This window comes from Morus notabilis, unplaced genomic scaffold (assembly GCF_000414095.1).
Source record: "Morus notabilis unplaced genomic scaffold, ASM41409v2 Scaffold813, whole genome shotgun sequence".
NCBI classification, from domain to species: Eukaryota; Viridiplantae; Streptophyta; class Magnoliopsida; order Rosales; family Moraceae; genus Morus; species Morus notabilis.
In genome coordinates this window covers 212599-228188 of record NW_010363924.1, presented here as the reverse complement: position 1 = coordinate 228188, position 15590 = coordinate 212599, and the positions used below count along the sequence as shown (strand labels likewise).

Sequence of the window (15590 nt, the reverse complement as noted above, 5' to 3'; positions counted from 1 at the left end):
TAAAAGACATGCACAAAATCCTAGTAAATCGTGTACTTTTCTCGTACAAAAATGATTGAAATTTGGAGCGTTCGTCTTTTGGCGTTTTATTATCAGTTATCAACTGGGTCCAAACTTTAACTACTTAATTGATTCTAATATTCTCAGTTTTAGTGACAGTTTATCAGACAAGTGATTCATCACGCTGAAATTTTAATGCATAAAAGACTTTGCATGTTAGGACTTTGGGAAATATTACAAGAAAAATGTACCGAGTTGAAAAGACAAGAATTATCCCCTTTTTAAAAGTTGACATTAAAATTTAGATCTTATTTATTTTACCGATTCGACTTTTGTTATAATAAAAAACTCTCAGAACAGTCACGTAATTTTTTATTACAGTAAAAAATTCTCACATAAAATTAAATATCAACTCAAATTAACGAATCAAACGGACCCTTAAAAAAGAGTATATATAAACTCAAACCCAAACCTGATTAGCAAAAAAAAAAAAAAAAACCAAGAAAGAAATGCAAATTGAAGAACTGAAAAAACATTTTTTTTTTTTGCTACATTGTTTTCTCTCATAAAAATTTAAACATTTGAATTTCTATTTAAATTTTTTGTTTAAGCCTATAAACTAAACATACCAATAATACTGTTTATTCAATCAAAAGGAGTGGGAAAAAATAATCACCATTGATTCAACAGTTACATATCAAGAACAGTCGGCTATTCCAATAAAGGCTGGCAAGTAAATTTGAAAATTTATAACTTTCAGTCTAATGGTACAAACAGTAATCAACAATGCCTTACCATTTGAGAAGCCTAATCAGCAATTTGCTCACTGTTAGTTAACAGGGGAGGGAAAGAAGCCCTCAATTAGACGGATTGAAAAGGAAGTCTAGGTAATGACAATCAGAAACAGGATATATTTTCAGTCAAAAGGAAGTTGCATGTTGAATAAATGGAAGCTGCAGCAGCCCTGACGGCCAATTCTCTTTCTGAGCTGTCCATTTTCTGTGATCTGCAAGACAAGATAATGTGTTAGTCTTGAATATATCATTCAAGAAATTTCTTTCCCTTTTACCCTACCTAAAAAAATTAAAAATAAATACAAATAAAACACCTTCTACATTATTAAAGAAAAAAAAAAACCCTCAAGTATGATTCTTTCACAAGCACCATGACTAAGACCAACATGAGTACATGAAGTTGTAATCACAGGACGTGAATGTCATGCCCCGAAGGACTAGCTTTACCTGAAGTCACTGTCAGACGTTCCCAAGTGTTGAATGCCAAACGGTGTATTCCAGTGCATGTGTTGCAAACCCTGCTCACAATGCATTTGCATCTCCTTTACTTGGTTCAACCAACTTTCCTGAAAATCAACACCATTGATTCCATCATGGACAAAATTTCTAGTGCTAAAATAAAGACAAAAAGAATCAAGAATCTTGGAAACTGTAAATCCTGTTTTGAGGTGCCTGAAAAAAATACGCGAGATAATGAAGCTTCCAGAGAAGCCAAGATTGTGAATTTAAAGGTGCGTTTGGAATTGATTTTTTTATTGTTTTTAAAAACGTTTTTACACCTTTTGAGACATGAAAATAAAAAAGGTCCGCAAATTGTGTTTATTTAGTAAATATTTGAAAACGAAAATGAAAACAAAAAACAGTGAAAATATTTTTGTAAACGAATTAAAAAACGGTTGAAAGTTGTTTTTCCCTTTGTTTTTATTTTTTAGTACTTATCAACAATGTTATAATATATTAATTAGTAATTATAACCAAACACGATTTTATTTTTTTTATTATACTCAAAACAATCTTTTAAAAAACGAACCAAACACAATTTCAAAATTAGTTTCAGAATGATTCTCAAAACAATCTCATTTTCACTTTTGTATGAAAAACAAAATCATTTTAAAAACGTCCTTCGGGACTTGATGATACTCACCAGTTGTTTCTCTTCTTCAGAAAGTGATTTATCCATTTGATCAAACAGTCTGCTCCATCTTGCTCGATGCATTTCTGCAGTTGCACGGTTAGAAAACCCATCTGCTGAAGTTTTCATTGCATAGGGATCATTCTCCTGATCATATGAAAACTCCTTTGATAACAAGAAAGGCAACTCTGTACTGATTACTGCTCGAACTCTCTTCTTACTGCGTCGTAGCGCTGCAGTTACAGCATATAGCAAATTCCATCAAAGAGATGAGAGGATGTTTGTCCCTGAATAAAATAGTAATAAATCAGAAAAGAAGCTTTACCTGAAAGACGTCCTTTAATATCTTGTTGAAGAAGTTCCAACCATTGAGAAGCAACGGTAGCGGCTGAGAAACATAAAAGTATTAACACCACTTGTAGAGCTAAAGACAAAAATTCAGTCCCATATCTTGAGCAAAAAGAAATTCATTCCTTTATTTGGTTCTATCTACATAGTTTTATATCACAGAACTTTCCTCCTTGGTGTTCATTATTAAATCGAATGTGTCAGATTCCAAACATTGCCTTGACAACTTTTCCACTCTGTTATTTTATAAGTCATAAAACGAATTTGTTAAAGAAAGAACTGGGGAAGAAATAACGATACATAAGAACAGGAAATTGAACACTGACCCTTGACTGAAAGATATGATGCCGAATCCTCATTAGAGAGAGAGCTCTCGTTCTCAGACGTCTTAGTTGATGATGACAACTTCAATGCTAATGCATCTTCCTCATTTACAAGGGTAGATTCTGAAGCACCGGTTTTAAGCGAAAACCTTTCTATTGTGGTTTGGTCAATTTCTACACCTTTTCCCTCAAGAATCACAGGACACTTAATTAGTGACGGAGGGTACCCTCTTACTTGCCTCACCCACGAGACTGTGTTTGGTGGCCTGTCTTCGTGAGACGAACTAACTCCCTGTATAGCAGAATCATTCAAGTTCTCCTGGTCCTTGCGATTGCAAATTTCTGTAGTTCCACTTTTTGTATGGCTTGTTTGTTTGTTTCCCACTTGGTTGCTTTCGTGTCTCTCAGACCTTACAAGGGCCTCAATTATCGAATGTACCTGTTTTCTGTTCCTCACATGGTTGATAATCCCAGGATTCAACTCATTGAGCAGTCCACTTGGAGCAGCTATCTTTGTAAACCTGTCAACCTGCTCTCTCTTTGCAATCTCCATCTTTTTCTTGAGCACATCACTTTTACTTTTCCTTCCACGTTGCTTTGGAATTGGTACGCCTCCATGCGTGGATGAGAGGAAACCATTTTGCTTCATCTCCTTCCAAACTCTCATCGGATCGTTCTCTTCCAGTGGGCCAGTCGAGCTCGCACACTCAGAGATGTCTCTTGGTTTCGACTGACTGTGACTTTTGTAAGGGAAAAATGGATCTTGGTTCATTGAACTGAAAACATCTTCTGAATTGAGATCGAGTCCAATACCCCTTGAAGTTACAAATTCAGTATACTGTTCCCTTTTGTCGGAACTCTTTGAACATTCCTGGCTATCGTCATGAACCTTTTCTTTGGGAATGCACATTTCTGTGTTGAGATCCAGCGGTCTAGGGGGAGAATCAGCCACCCCTGGAAATGTCTTCTTTCCAATCTTTTCTGCATGGGAAGCATCTGAATCCAACCCTACACGGACTTCAGTAAGTTGAGACTTATCCTTTTGATCAAACTCATGTTCAGCACTACATTCTTTGTTCTTCATAGTTTTGAGTAAATGGGAGTTGGTTTCTGCGGCGCAATAGTGAAAGTAAAGCAATAAACTCAAAACCATTTGCTGATGAGAAAAAGGAAAATTTGTGTAGTTTCAAAAGCCATATCAGCAGCCACGAACCTCTCTCTTTGAGGGCTTAGGAAACTAAAGTTACCCAAAAAAAAAAAAAAGAACGTCGTGTTTCCTTTGGAGAGATTAGCACGCGGTAATTCCTTAATCTAGACTAATTTAGACCACTGTCAACCTTAATAGTTCGTCTCCACTAATAAAGGGCGTTAAATAGATTGGAAATGTGAAGTTACGCAATTTGTCATTATCGATTGCATATATAATCCACTTAGTTGTATTAAGCAAAATATGAACATTTTTACCTATCCATTTGAATCGTAGAGCAAAAACAAACAAGAAATTCATTGGCGTTAAGAGAAATACCGTCGGAGCGACACACGGATTCAAGATCTCGCATTTTGACTCGCTTCCGAGGACTACGCTGTTGTTCATATCCGGATTCTGCGCTGCCCCGCTTCTCACCCACCGTCTACCACAAACCCAAAAGAATTTTTTTTTCAAAAGAAAAAAGAAAAGATTTCTTCAGCACAAAATTGAATCAGAAACAAATCGTCAAAAAATTCTCTCAAACCCCTCAAGAAGCCACCTGATAATCGGATTTAGGCATCAGTACAGACCGGTCCAAATTGGCTTCCGATTCGCGTTGATTCTCCATTACGTAAAATCCTTCAAACCCAATTCGAAAAACAAGAACTTTTCAACTCTGACGCTTTTCCGAGAACCCAAAAATCTGGCTCATGGGCAGAACAGACGAGGACGGGAAAGGAAGAATCTTTGCACTAGAATGGAGAAAATGGCCGATGCGAAGAAGATTGGAAGGTTTTGGGAATAAGATCGAGAGGATTTGGGGACTAGGGTTCGGACGGGCGGCTAGATCTGCGTGGTTTTTGATTAAGAAATTGAAGAAATGATTTTGAATTTGGTGGAGATAGAAGAAATAGAGAAAAGCGCGCCTAGAAACGTTTGTCTGCTAACGTTTTGGCTCTAAACTACTATAATTACTTTTAGATGAAGAATGGGGGGCGACTAACAACGTGGGACTTTTTAAATTCAAATGCTTTGGAGGGACATATTTTTATTGTATTGGGCCCTATTTTTCCCTCAACTCATTTGCCCCCAAGTTATCCGACGTGCCAAGCCAATGTCTCCATTTTTTATTTTTAATTTCGTAAAAATTACACGAAATATTGAAGAGTAGAGTAAACAAAGAGTAGAATTGAAATATTGCAATTTTTTTAAATAAGAATAATACGGCTAATTATTGTTACCAAAGGCATTTTTTATGTTTTGTTTTTAAAAATAAAAAACAAATGGTAGTTACAAACATGTTTTTGTTTCAAAAAATGAAAAAAAAAACCAGTAAAAATATATATATATATATATATATTTTTTTTTTGTTTGTTAAAAAACAAAAACAAAAACGTTACTAGGCAGGGTCATAGTTGTTATTAATATTATTCTCACCAGTGTCTCCTGAACTATAAGGTCATTTTTAGTTTACTTCTTAAATTTTAAAAACTCTCACTTTGCGCTATGAGTTTTGAATTGTTCTCACTTAACCACTTTTATTGTAATTTCTGTTAAAATCAGATGGAAAAAGAGGAATTAAGTGTGATCATGTGATTTTTATATGTTTATTTTGAACAAAAATCTAAACAGAAAGACCACGTAACTGCGTTATTCTCATTTTTTTTTTCTATCTATTTTTATTAGAAATTGCAATAGAGAAGGTTATGTTAAAACAATTCAAAATTCAAGAAGCAAAGTGAGAGTTTTTAAAATTCAGATAACAAACTGAGAATAATTCTAAAATTCAGAAGACATCAGTTATTATTATAGTGATCACGTCACTATACTACAAAATTATATGGCCAATTGTTATAGTGAGATTGATTTTTGATATTCATAAGCTATTTTAAATTTTTTTATTATATTTAAACATAAGTAGTAAGGTTATACCATGTGTTTAAATCTAGTCCTGAAGTAACAAATTTTATCTCGTTTTGGTCCCTAAACGTTAAAACGCAACAAACCACACATCTGATCCATCCAAAAGTATCATATTTGACCCCAGTGAGGAAGGGGGATAATTAGTGTAATCTAGTTGTGTAATCTAGTTTTGCATGTCATGAGGCGGGTTGTTCTTTTGCAACGAAATTCAGAAAAAATTTGAATTTGAGTTATAATTTTATTTAAGTTCATGTTTTTTTTGTAAAATTTGAGTTTGAACTCGAGTTTGGGGCTAAACTCGAGTTCAAATTTTCCCTTCAACTCGAGTTCATAAACTCGAACTCAAGTTAATGAATAATATTTTTTTATTTTAAAAAATGTCATAATTTTTTCGTTTTAATTTTGATTGAGATGATTTTTTTCTATGCATTCACAATGAAAAGACGAATAAAACACCACCCATATACCCTATTAAAATTTTTCATCACCATTGAGTTTTTATTAAAATGTTATCTAAATACAAATTTAAGTTTTGACCCACTCAAACACAAACTCAAATAGATTCTCATAACTCAAATGTGCACGTCCAAACACAAACTCAAGTTACAATTTCAACTCAAATTATAACTCAAACTCAACTTAAGATCATCACTCAAATCACCGTAACTTAAAAATGTAAAAGAACAACCCCTTAATTATTCGTTCTCTTGAGTGTAAGTTGTTAGTCTTTAATTACAAATATATATATAATCACCATATTCATAAATTCTAAGAACCATCATGTTAAATTACCAAGATAATATTGAAGAAGCATACCTGAATCCATAGTAGCGACAATCAACAACTTAACGGAAAATTTGCGATGATTGACGAACCATTTATTGTCTTTCTCAGTCAAATCACCAGAGTTCTTTAATGGGGTATTTCTCTCTAGATGGGAAAGAGAGAAAACGACCAAATGATTTGATGTATTAGGGACTATAACCTATAAGTTCTTATATATTATCTAATAGGCTCTCATTAAATCTGATAGATAAGCATTAGGTATCTACTCATTTATCTCATATTCAATTAGAAGTCTTATTAGACTTTCCTAAATAGACCACTTATAAAAACCCATTATAATTAAATAGTCTCAATATAATTGTTATAATTATTAGGATTCGTAATTTCCTAACATAAGCTTCAGTCACGAAGATTGATTTATTATTAGGCTTTGTTTCTATCCCCTGTGTCGGCTGTGCTTATTTTGACTACAGTTTGCTACTTCATAATTTCTTTTATTAATTTAAGAAATATATTATTTTCATTTGTGCTCTAATCTATAATGTTTAAGTTTTCAAAGTTGTAAAAGTAAATTTTTAAATTTAAAATAATTTAAAAATGTAAAAGTTGTAATAATTAATGAAAAGGTAAATATATCAACAAATAACGATCAAATGCCATATTTATCATATGTTATTTCTTGTGGTAAATAGAGTTATAAGTTTGAGTCAGATCAAATGGATCGGTTTAAAATCTATCACTGTTAGCCCAGTCTCGGTTCAAACCTCCAGTTGGGTTAGGCCAAATACACCTTAAAATGCATGGGTATAGATTTCTACCCTTATTGTTAATTAATATTTTTTTTAGACAAATTATATTAGTAAAAAAAGTATTGAAAGATATGTTTTTTACACAGGTGTTCCAGATAGTGTTGTAACACTTTATGAAACACTGGCGATTAATTGCGTCTTTTTAATGTATAAACGTAAGTTAACCATGCAGAATGTAAAAAACACCAAAGGTTGGTATTGCAGTTCAGTTAAACGACATACATATGCGGAGCCACACCCAGACAGTGAACAATCTACTAAGTTATAAAGAATTACAGACACTAATCGGACTTATACGTTCAAAGACTCCATATTTGATGTTGTTGCTGCTGTGTCGAATCTCATTAATGACCTTATCCAGCGAACACCACTTGTCTTCAAACTTTACGGTAAAATCCCTTCAGCTAGCAGTACGCTTCCTCCTGAAAGCTTCTAATCATTTTCTCAAAAGACGAACTCAATAACACTCAAAGATTCACTAACACAACTTTTTCTCTGTAAAAACACACTTCATATGGGCAGCCTTAAATTGCTTTAAAACTTCAAAAACATAAAAGCCTAATATTCGCTCCAAACTTCATGTACACACATGCTACACATAGCAATAGTTAGAATAATTTTTCACATGTGATCTAAAACAACCATATGATTATCTCTACAAAATATCTCCTCATTAACCGATTTTCTCTATCCGGACATACTCCACGATTTTGTCTTGGATTATCTTCACATTTATCTCCTCTCAAAATTTCTTGTGCTTGTTCTTCTCAAATATTCTGTCCAAAATCTCCACGTAAATAGAGTTTTAAAATTCAACACTCAAACTGTATACAATCTGAATTTGCTCTTTTATTTTGCAGAGCACGTGCAAATCACTTAGCATATGCTACTTAGGCACCAAGATAAATACCATTTGCACTCTAAATCAAATATATCTAAAATATCTCTTCAAATTGATTATGCAACAAATTCTTTTTAAACTCAAACTTGATCTCCACTTTTTCATATGAGCACATTATCTCCAACAAATCTACAAATCTCTTAATTTAAATATGACAATCAAATCATCTTTCAAAATCAACTCCATGAAATACATATCCATCTAATCCCCATAATATCTCTTTTCAAAGTCAACCAAATCCGCACAAGTCAATCCTTTCCATAATCAAGCCAATCAACATTTTCTCTTCTTCATAACTCGATCCTTAAATTTGCATCATGATCACTTACTATTTATTTTTTTTTTTAATTTATAGACACGTGCTAAAGACAAGCCAATTAATAAATTATCTAACAAGTATTAATAAAAAGTAAGAGGTCAAATTAAACTCATGCACTTTAAAAATAAATTTAATAAATTTGTTCTTATTTTATATATATATATATATATTTCAAAAAAAATTGTTGTAAAAGTTCAGGCCAGTCCTTTGGTGCCCACAAATTTATTGTCATTATTGTGCGAGCAAGTTTGACATCCAAGAAGATCTTTCATCAACATTGCCGAGGAGCACATCTGAATAAGACCCAAACTGTTTATCCGCTCCGTGGAAAGTCCAGAGATTTGACACACATATTTGTAAATCTTAGGTAAACATAATAAATTCTATTCTATCTTGATTTCTTTCTTAATTTTTTGACATAATATAGTCTTTTCGTAATTGTCCAGACTGTAACATTTGATGATTCTACACTAGTAGCTGAGAAAAATTATCACATAAGATTTTCTTTTGTTTTTTTTTCTTTTTGATTTTCAAAAAATATTAACATCAGCGTCATATATGTTTTTCATTTCCTTTAAATAATGTGACCTTCTATACTCTTTTAAATGAAAGAAGTATTGACAATTATACCTCCCTATACGATGTGGTAGTCCCTTGGTACAACTCGTCTTTTCTTTTTCTCATTGATTTTTAAAAGCTGTAGCTGAATTGTGTTTATGAACTTGGTATTTGCCGGACGTTCATTTCCAACTCTAAAACCATCTGATGCTAAAAAGAACATGATAGAAATTCATATTGATTCTACAAATTCTTTCCATTAAATATTCGCCCATAATTATTAATTAATTTAAACAGTAATAATGATTATCATATGGATTGATTGCCAAATGTCGATACATATTTTAGATTCGCTATAAGCATGTTTTAATAATGAGATATCATGATCTAAAATTATTGGTGAAGCCAGAGAGAAGGGAAAGGAAGATAGTAGAAGCCATTTAAAAAAACAAAAATGAAAAGTTGGGTCGTTTCTTTGAATTAAGTAGCTGAAAAGGGCCATGGCCATCCTAAATGTGCAAAAAGGTAATTAAGAAAAAGGTAATTAAGTAATATAGTTTTAGTAATGTCCTTAATTTTGTTAAAATTAGTAAAACATTCCTTTCTTAAAAATTTGTGTATTGAAAATTGATAAACTAAACATGAGTTGATACCAATGATTAATCAATAATTAATAAGTAGTAAATTATATCAATCAATAAGATTAAAAGGTTGAAAATCACTTTGCACAAAAATCAATCCATTTTTTAAGTTATTTGTTGAAGTAAGGAATTTGTAGCTTTTATATTTTGTTTTCGCTTCTAACTTTTACTTTAAGAAAAGTCATTTTTTTTTTAATCTGATAAAATCAAGGACATCTAGGCTTTTGAAGGGCCATTCACCGCAATTTTTTCTGAATGAATCTACAATGTTCATGGCTAACTTTATTGAGGGTCGACATCTTTAGTCAATTCCATGGAAGTGGACTCCTTCAGATGGCAATATATCGAACAAGTTCTTTAGGAGGCAAAAGAAAGGAGAAAGGAAGAGAGAAGTTAGCAAAAAAACGCTTTCGTGGTTAAATATATTAGAGATCACAATCTTTTCATCAAATATTTACTAGAATTGCTTAATAGAAAGTACACAACTTGACAAAGCAAAAGGTTATGTCTTGAAGAAAAACAAATTAACGACAAGGGAAAAAAAAAAAAATATATATATATATATATATATATATATACACACACACACACATAAGTGTGGATACTACCCAAATTGGAGGTCGACTAGTCATTTTACTTAGAACAGCTGAATCTATGGTGTACTGCAATTTGAAGTTCTTACTTATCACAAATATAAGGAGTATTTGCAACATAAATACTATCTTCATCATGTGTGAAATATACATGATTTGGTTGACATCCCTCGAAATTTAAAGCCAAGACCGATATAGAAGTAGTATCCCCTAAGAATAAGGCAACCTCACCAAAACTTTTTTTTATCACAACCCACTCTCTTGTCTCAACGTTTAATTTGAAAAATTTGAATTTTTTTGTCACACAAAACCCTTCACGAAAACGAAAAATCCTTTCAACTTGTAAAAGTTCTCCGTACGATTCTACAAGATATCTTTTGCCTTGAACATCTGACAATTGAGGTGTTTAAAAATTTACAATTAAATCTATTGAGTCTGTAGTGTCAAAAGAGACAGTGCACCACTCCAACTTACAACATAAAATTGATTCTTATAATACAAAACATCATCAAATGGACCACAAGTCGTTTTGATTCTAGTCCATGTTGTGTCTTTAGGATATCTAATAAATGCCAACTCACAATATTCACCAAATATCACTACAATTGTGAATTCATTTGGGTTTGCTATCGGGTTAGCTTCTATTAATAAGGCTTTATGAATATGATACTCACAGGAAGAGAATATAATCTCTTCTTCCTCAGAATTGTCTGAGCCAATTACTAAATAAGGATCATCTTCTAGATGAGGAGGAAATAGAGTGGGAAGACAAATTTTTCTCGGTTCACTATTTACCTCAAAATAAGATTTATAAAGTGTGACAGTGTAGTTTTTATTGACACTTATCAACCATTCATATGAAAAAGCCATTGAAACGTTTACCATGTGGTATTGATAGCTTGAGCTCTAAGAATTTATTATTTATGGCATTGTATATTAGCCATGTATTTTTTCTCTTCGTTAGGGACAATGGCTGACAATCCGAATAGCGACATGACGACACGATTTGAAATCTGTACGAAATTAGCGGGTTTAGATTTATTATAAATAAGTTTTTGTCATAATCAAGTTGACACGATTATAAGTGATGAGCTTTTGAATTCTTAAATATTATCACGAATAGAAATATTTATAAGCCAAACATATTCAGTAAAAAAAGTTGCATATCGAATCGCAAAGCATGAACTTTAACAAGAAAGCTTTGTAAGCCTAATATTTCCGCTAGATTTATAGAGCCTCCCTTGATAAGGAAAACGTGCTCATAAAATTGGTTATCCTCTATTGTATAGAGTATCAATTCCCTCTCCAAGTGTGTGTTTGAGTCGAAATACACAATCAGAATCCTGTTCGAGTTCAAACACAAGTCTATATTCATTATCAATAAAACAAAAAACAAGAAATAAATAAAAGACGATTAAAGAGTAGGACATACAAGTCTTATCACCGTCAAAAGAATTATAATCCCACTCCTATTTCTTTTTAGTCCAGCTGGATATTTCTACCGGCTTTACACTTTTACTTTTCCTTTAACCTATATAATCTCGAATTATCTTGAATTTCCTGGATAGATATGATCAATGATCATTTGAATATTTTATAAAACGTTTGGTTGATAGATTCATAATCATTCTCAATTTATATGTGTTTTTTTTTGTGAGAAAAAACACTATAATGAGTCACGAATTATGATTCGAACCATAACATAAATTATTGAACCAAAGACAAATTTTTCTCGGTTCACTATTTACCTCAAAATAAGATTTATAAAGTGTGACAGTGTAGTTTTTATTGACACTTATCAACCATTCATATGAAAAAGCCATTGAAACGTTTACCATGTGGTATTGATAGCTTGAGCTCTAAGAATTTATTATTTATGGCATTGTATATTAGCCATGTATTTTCCTCGTTAGGGATTATAGCTGACAATCTGAATAGCGACACGACGACACGATTTGAAACCCGCACAAAATTAGCGGGTTTGAGTTTATTATAAATGAGTTTGGGTCATAATCGAGTTGACACGATTATAAGTTATGAGCTTTTGAATTCTTAAATATTATCACGTATAGAAATATTTATAAGCCAAACATATTCAGTAAAAAAAGTTGCATATCGAATCGCAAAGCATGAACTTTAACAAGAAAGCTTTGTACGCCTAATATTTCCGCTAGATTTATAGAGCCTCCCTTGATAAGGAAAACGTGCTCATAAAATTGGTTATCCTCTATTATATAGAGTATCAATTCCCTCTCCAAGTGTGTGTTTGAGTCGAAATACACAATCAGAATCCTGTTCGAGTTCAAACACAAGTCTATATTCATTATCAAAAAAACAAAAAACAAGAAATAAATAAAAGACGATTAAAGAGTAGGACATACAAGTCTTATCACCGTCAAAAGAATTATAATCCCACTCCTATTTCTTTTTAGTCCAGCTGGATATTTCTACCGGCTTTACACTTTTACTTTTCCTTTAACCTATATAATCTCGAATTATCTTGAATTTCCTGGATAGATATGATCAATGATCATTTGAATATTTTATGAGACGTTTAGTTGATAGATTCAGAATCATTCTCAATTTAGATGTGTTTTTTTGTGTGAAAAAAACACTATAATGAGTCACGAATTATGATTCGAACCATAACATAAATCATTGAACCAAACACAAACTTACTAATCATGGGGACGAAGTGACCGCGAGTAGCCAATTTTTTATTAATCATGAGGATTACTTCACAAGGGCTAGTTCCTTAAGGCTTTTGATTTTATTTTTGAGGTGGATTTTATTTTTTAACCAATAAATAGGAATCTTGTAAATAGTGTGGTTGTTATCCTATGGAAATATTCTTTTCAGTCATACACACTCTAGTTTCAATGAGTCATTATTTGTCTTTTCTTTTTCTCATTGATTTTTTAAAATTTATGAGTGTATCTTTTATTAAAATAGAATTAAAGTATTGTGTGATTCAATATTTTTCAAATCATTTTTTCTTAAGATTTTCAAATTGATATCTTAATACTAAAATAAGTATAACAAACTTTAACGCGACAAAATTTTTTCGTCAAGAATAACAACTGTCATTGTTTAAATGTCGAGAAACGTTACTAGTTAGGGAATAGTTTAACTACACATTTTATCCCTCGAATTATAGACCTTGTCACAAAATTCCCTCAGAATTGTAATTTTAACTTTTTTTTTCCTTGAACTTTAACAATTCTAGTAAATTTTCTCTCTCAATTAAATTTTTGGTGGAAATGTCACATAAAATGTAAAAATTGCAAAAAAAAAAATCCTTATGTTAAGACTTTTAACAGAATTAACACGTATTAGAGAAATAGTGAGTGTCGTTAAACCCTTTTTAGTACAAAATTACTCTGTTAGCTCCTCCTCATTTAGTCACACAAAAGGGCAATCATGCAGTAACTTTTTCTTATTTTACTTGATTCAAAAAATCTTGGAAGTTCATCAATGGCGGTCAACAGTAATAACAAAAATAAAAATTTAAGAGTTGTTGAAGTTCGGAAAAAAAAAAGCTAAAATTAAAATTTAGGAGATATTTTGTGACAAAACTTTATAATTAGGGGAGAAATGTGTAATTTATCTAGGGGAAAAGATCACTTTAGTATTGTGTGTTTTTTTAAATATTACTTTGATATCGTAATACTATTCATAAATTTAATCCTTACTTGTTTTAAGTCACTTACTAAGTCTGTGTATTTTCTCTACTACCTTTAAGAAAATAAATATATATTAAAAAAACTGAAAGAAATAAGTTTGGGCATAAACTTTATTTCAGGATTCGACTGATAGACTGTGTAAGCAATAAATCTGAGAGCCTAAGATTGAGAAAAGAGACATAAAAATTTAAATCCAATTTATCACCAGCAATCAAATTTTTTATACAAGGGTTTGATAATCCTATGTACATCCTTAAGGCAAGATCATCGAAACGAATCCAACATTAATGGATTGAGTAATGATGAATAAAGGAAAATATCAATCTACAATTCAATCACTGGCCCTGGGCCTTATTACGGGCCTGGGCCTGCAGCAACCAACAATTCTTGAGCTGAGACTCGGCCGTCTCCCAGAACCCATTAACCCGGACCAAACAAAAATGAGTACATCCCAACCCGACACCGAAACCCGACCCAGCCATGGCGGTGCTGGTTTTTAGCAAATAACACGCCGGCGGGCACTCCGCGCCCTTGCCCTGTATCACCACCCCCCACGCTCTCGTGACGCCGTCCGCTTCGGCTTCTCCGATGTCGTTTTCCTCCTCCTGCTGTTGTTCCGCGAGCTTCTCCACGAATATAAGCCCCTCCGGCATCGGGGAGTCGCCTGCCTCCCACTTCCCCATCGCCACATCCCAGTGCTCCTCCGCCACCGCCTTCTGCATCACCATCCTCCCAGATAAGCCGTCGTTTTGGCCTCTCTCGTCCTTCTTTCCGTACAATTGGACCATCAGCGGCGCCTCGCGGAGATTCTTGACAATATCCACCACCGACTCTCTCATCCACTCGTCAAGCTTCTCGTACGCCACCGCCTCCGCGCCTCCGCCGCTTCTTCTTCCGCTCTCCACATCACCCGATTCCAATGGAAACATCGGCGCTGGAGCGTTCCTCTTCCTCTCCATCGTCATCGTCGCCGAGATGATTCTTCCTCTTCTACATCCGGATGAATAGGCGCCGTTATTTCGGATCATCAAAGAACATGATCGAGCGCTCTGATTCGACGGATTCTGGACATTGCCGAGTCGGCGATCCAGGAGATTGCAATTGCCTCCGCAGCGAACGCTCGCCGACGACGCCATTAGAGCGTCAGACGGTTTTCTTGGTTTTTCTTTACCTTTATCCTGAAAACGGTTTTCGATTGAATTCTTGTTGGAATAATATATACGAAGCTGTGGAGTAGAAGAAAAGAAAATGATGAACTTTTTGGACGGTTGAGATTTTGGATTAGTGAGATGTTTCTTCTACTCCATAACCATGAAGGTCTCTTTTGCTGCGTAAATGTGATTTATATATTATTTGTATCTATATGTGATCTCACTTTTAAAGGGCGTGTGAAGTAGCTACGAGGAAATTCTGATTCGGATCTAACTCTCTGCGGTTGGGAGGAACTATGATTTGTTGCAACCGCCACGTCAGCTAAAGATATTACTTTATACGGTGATTAATTAGTTAGTGAAAATAAAAACAAACCTCTTTTTTTTTGTTTTTAAGTTGCAACCGCCACGTCAGCTAAAGATATTACTTTATACGGTGA

General features: G+C 33.2%; 2 protein-coding genes across 3 annotated transcripts; both read right to left on the bottom strand.

Annotated features, from left to right (window-relative positions):
- Positions 1-666: 666 nt before the first annotated feature.
- Positions 667-4743, bottom strand: LOC21394511. 2 transcript variants are annotated; one of them, XM_010105349.2, is made up of 7 exons: positions 4346-4743; positions 4123-4228; positions 2601-3707; positions 2252-2314; positions 1939-2159; positions 1242-1360; positions 667-1006 (listed from the first exon to the last, which is right to left on the bottom strand). In XM_010105349.2, the coding sequence occupies exons 1-7, from the start codon at positions 4412-4414 to the stop codon at positions 898-900; spliced, it is 1794 nt and encodes a 597-aa protein (XP_010103651.1). In that variant the 5' UTR covers positions 4415-4743; the 3' UTR covers positions 667-897. The 2 variants fall into 2 exon arrangements, with proteins under 2 accessions (XP_010103651.1, XP_024026040.1); XM_024170272.1 differs by having other exon boundaries at positions 2601-3605.
- A 9453-nt stretch (positions 4744-14196) lies between these two features.
- On the bottom strand, positions 14197-15356 carry LOC21394510. The gene has a single exon (XM_010105348.2). The coding sequence runs from the start codon at positions 15133-15135 to the stop codon at positions 14335-14337; it is 801 nt and encodes a 266-aa protein (XP_010103650.1). The 5' UTR covers positions 15136-15356; the 3' UTR covers positions 14197-14334.
- Positions 15357-15590: the final 234 nt, after the last annotated feature.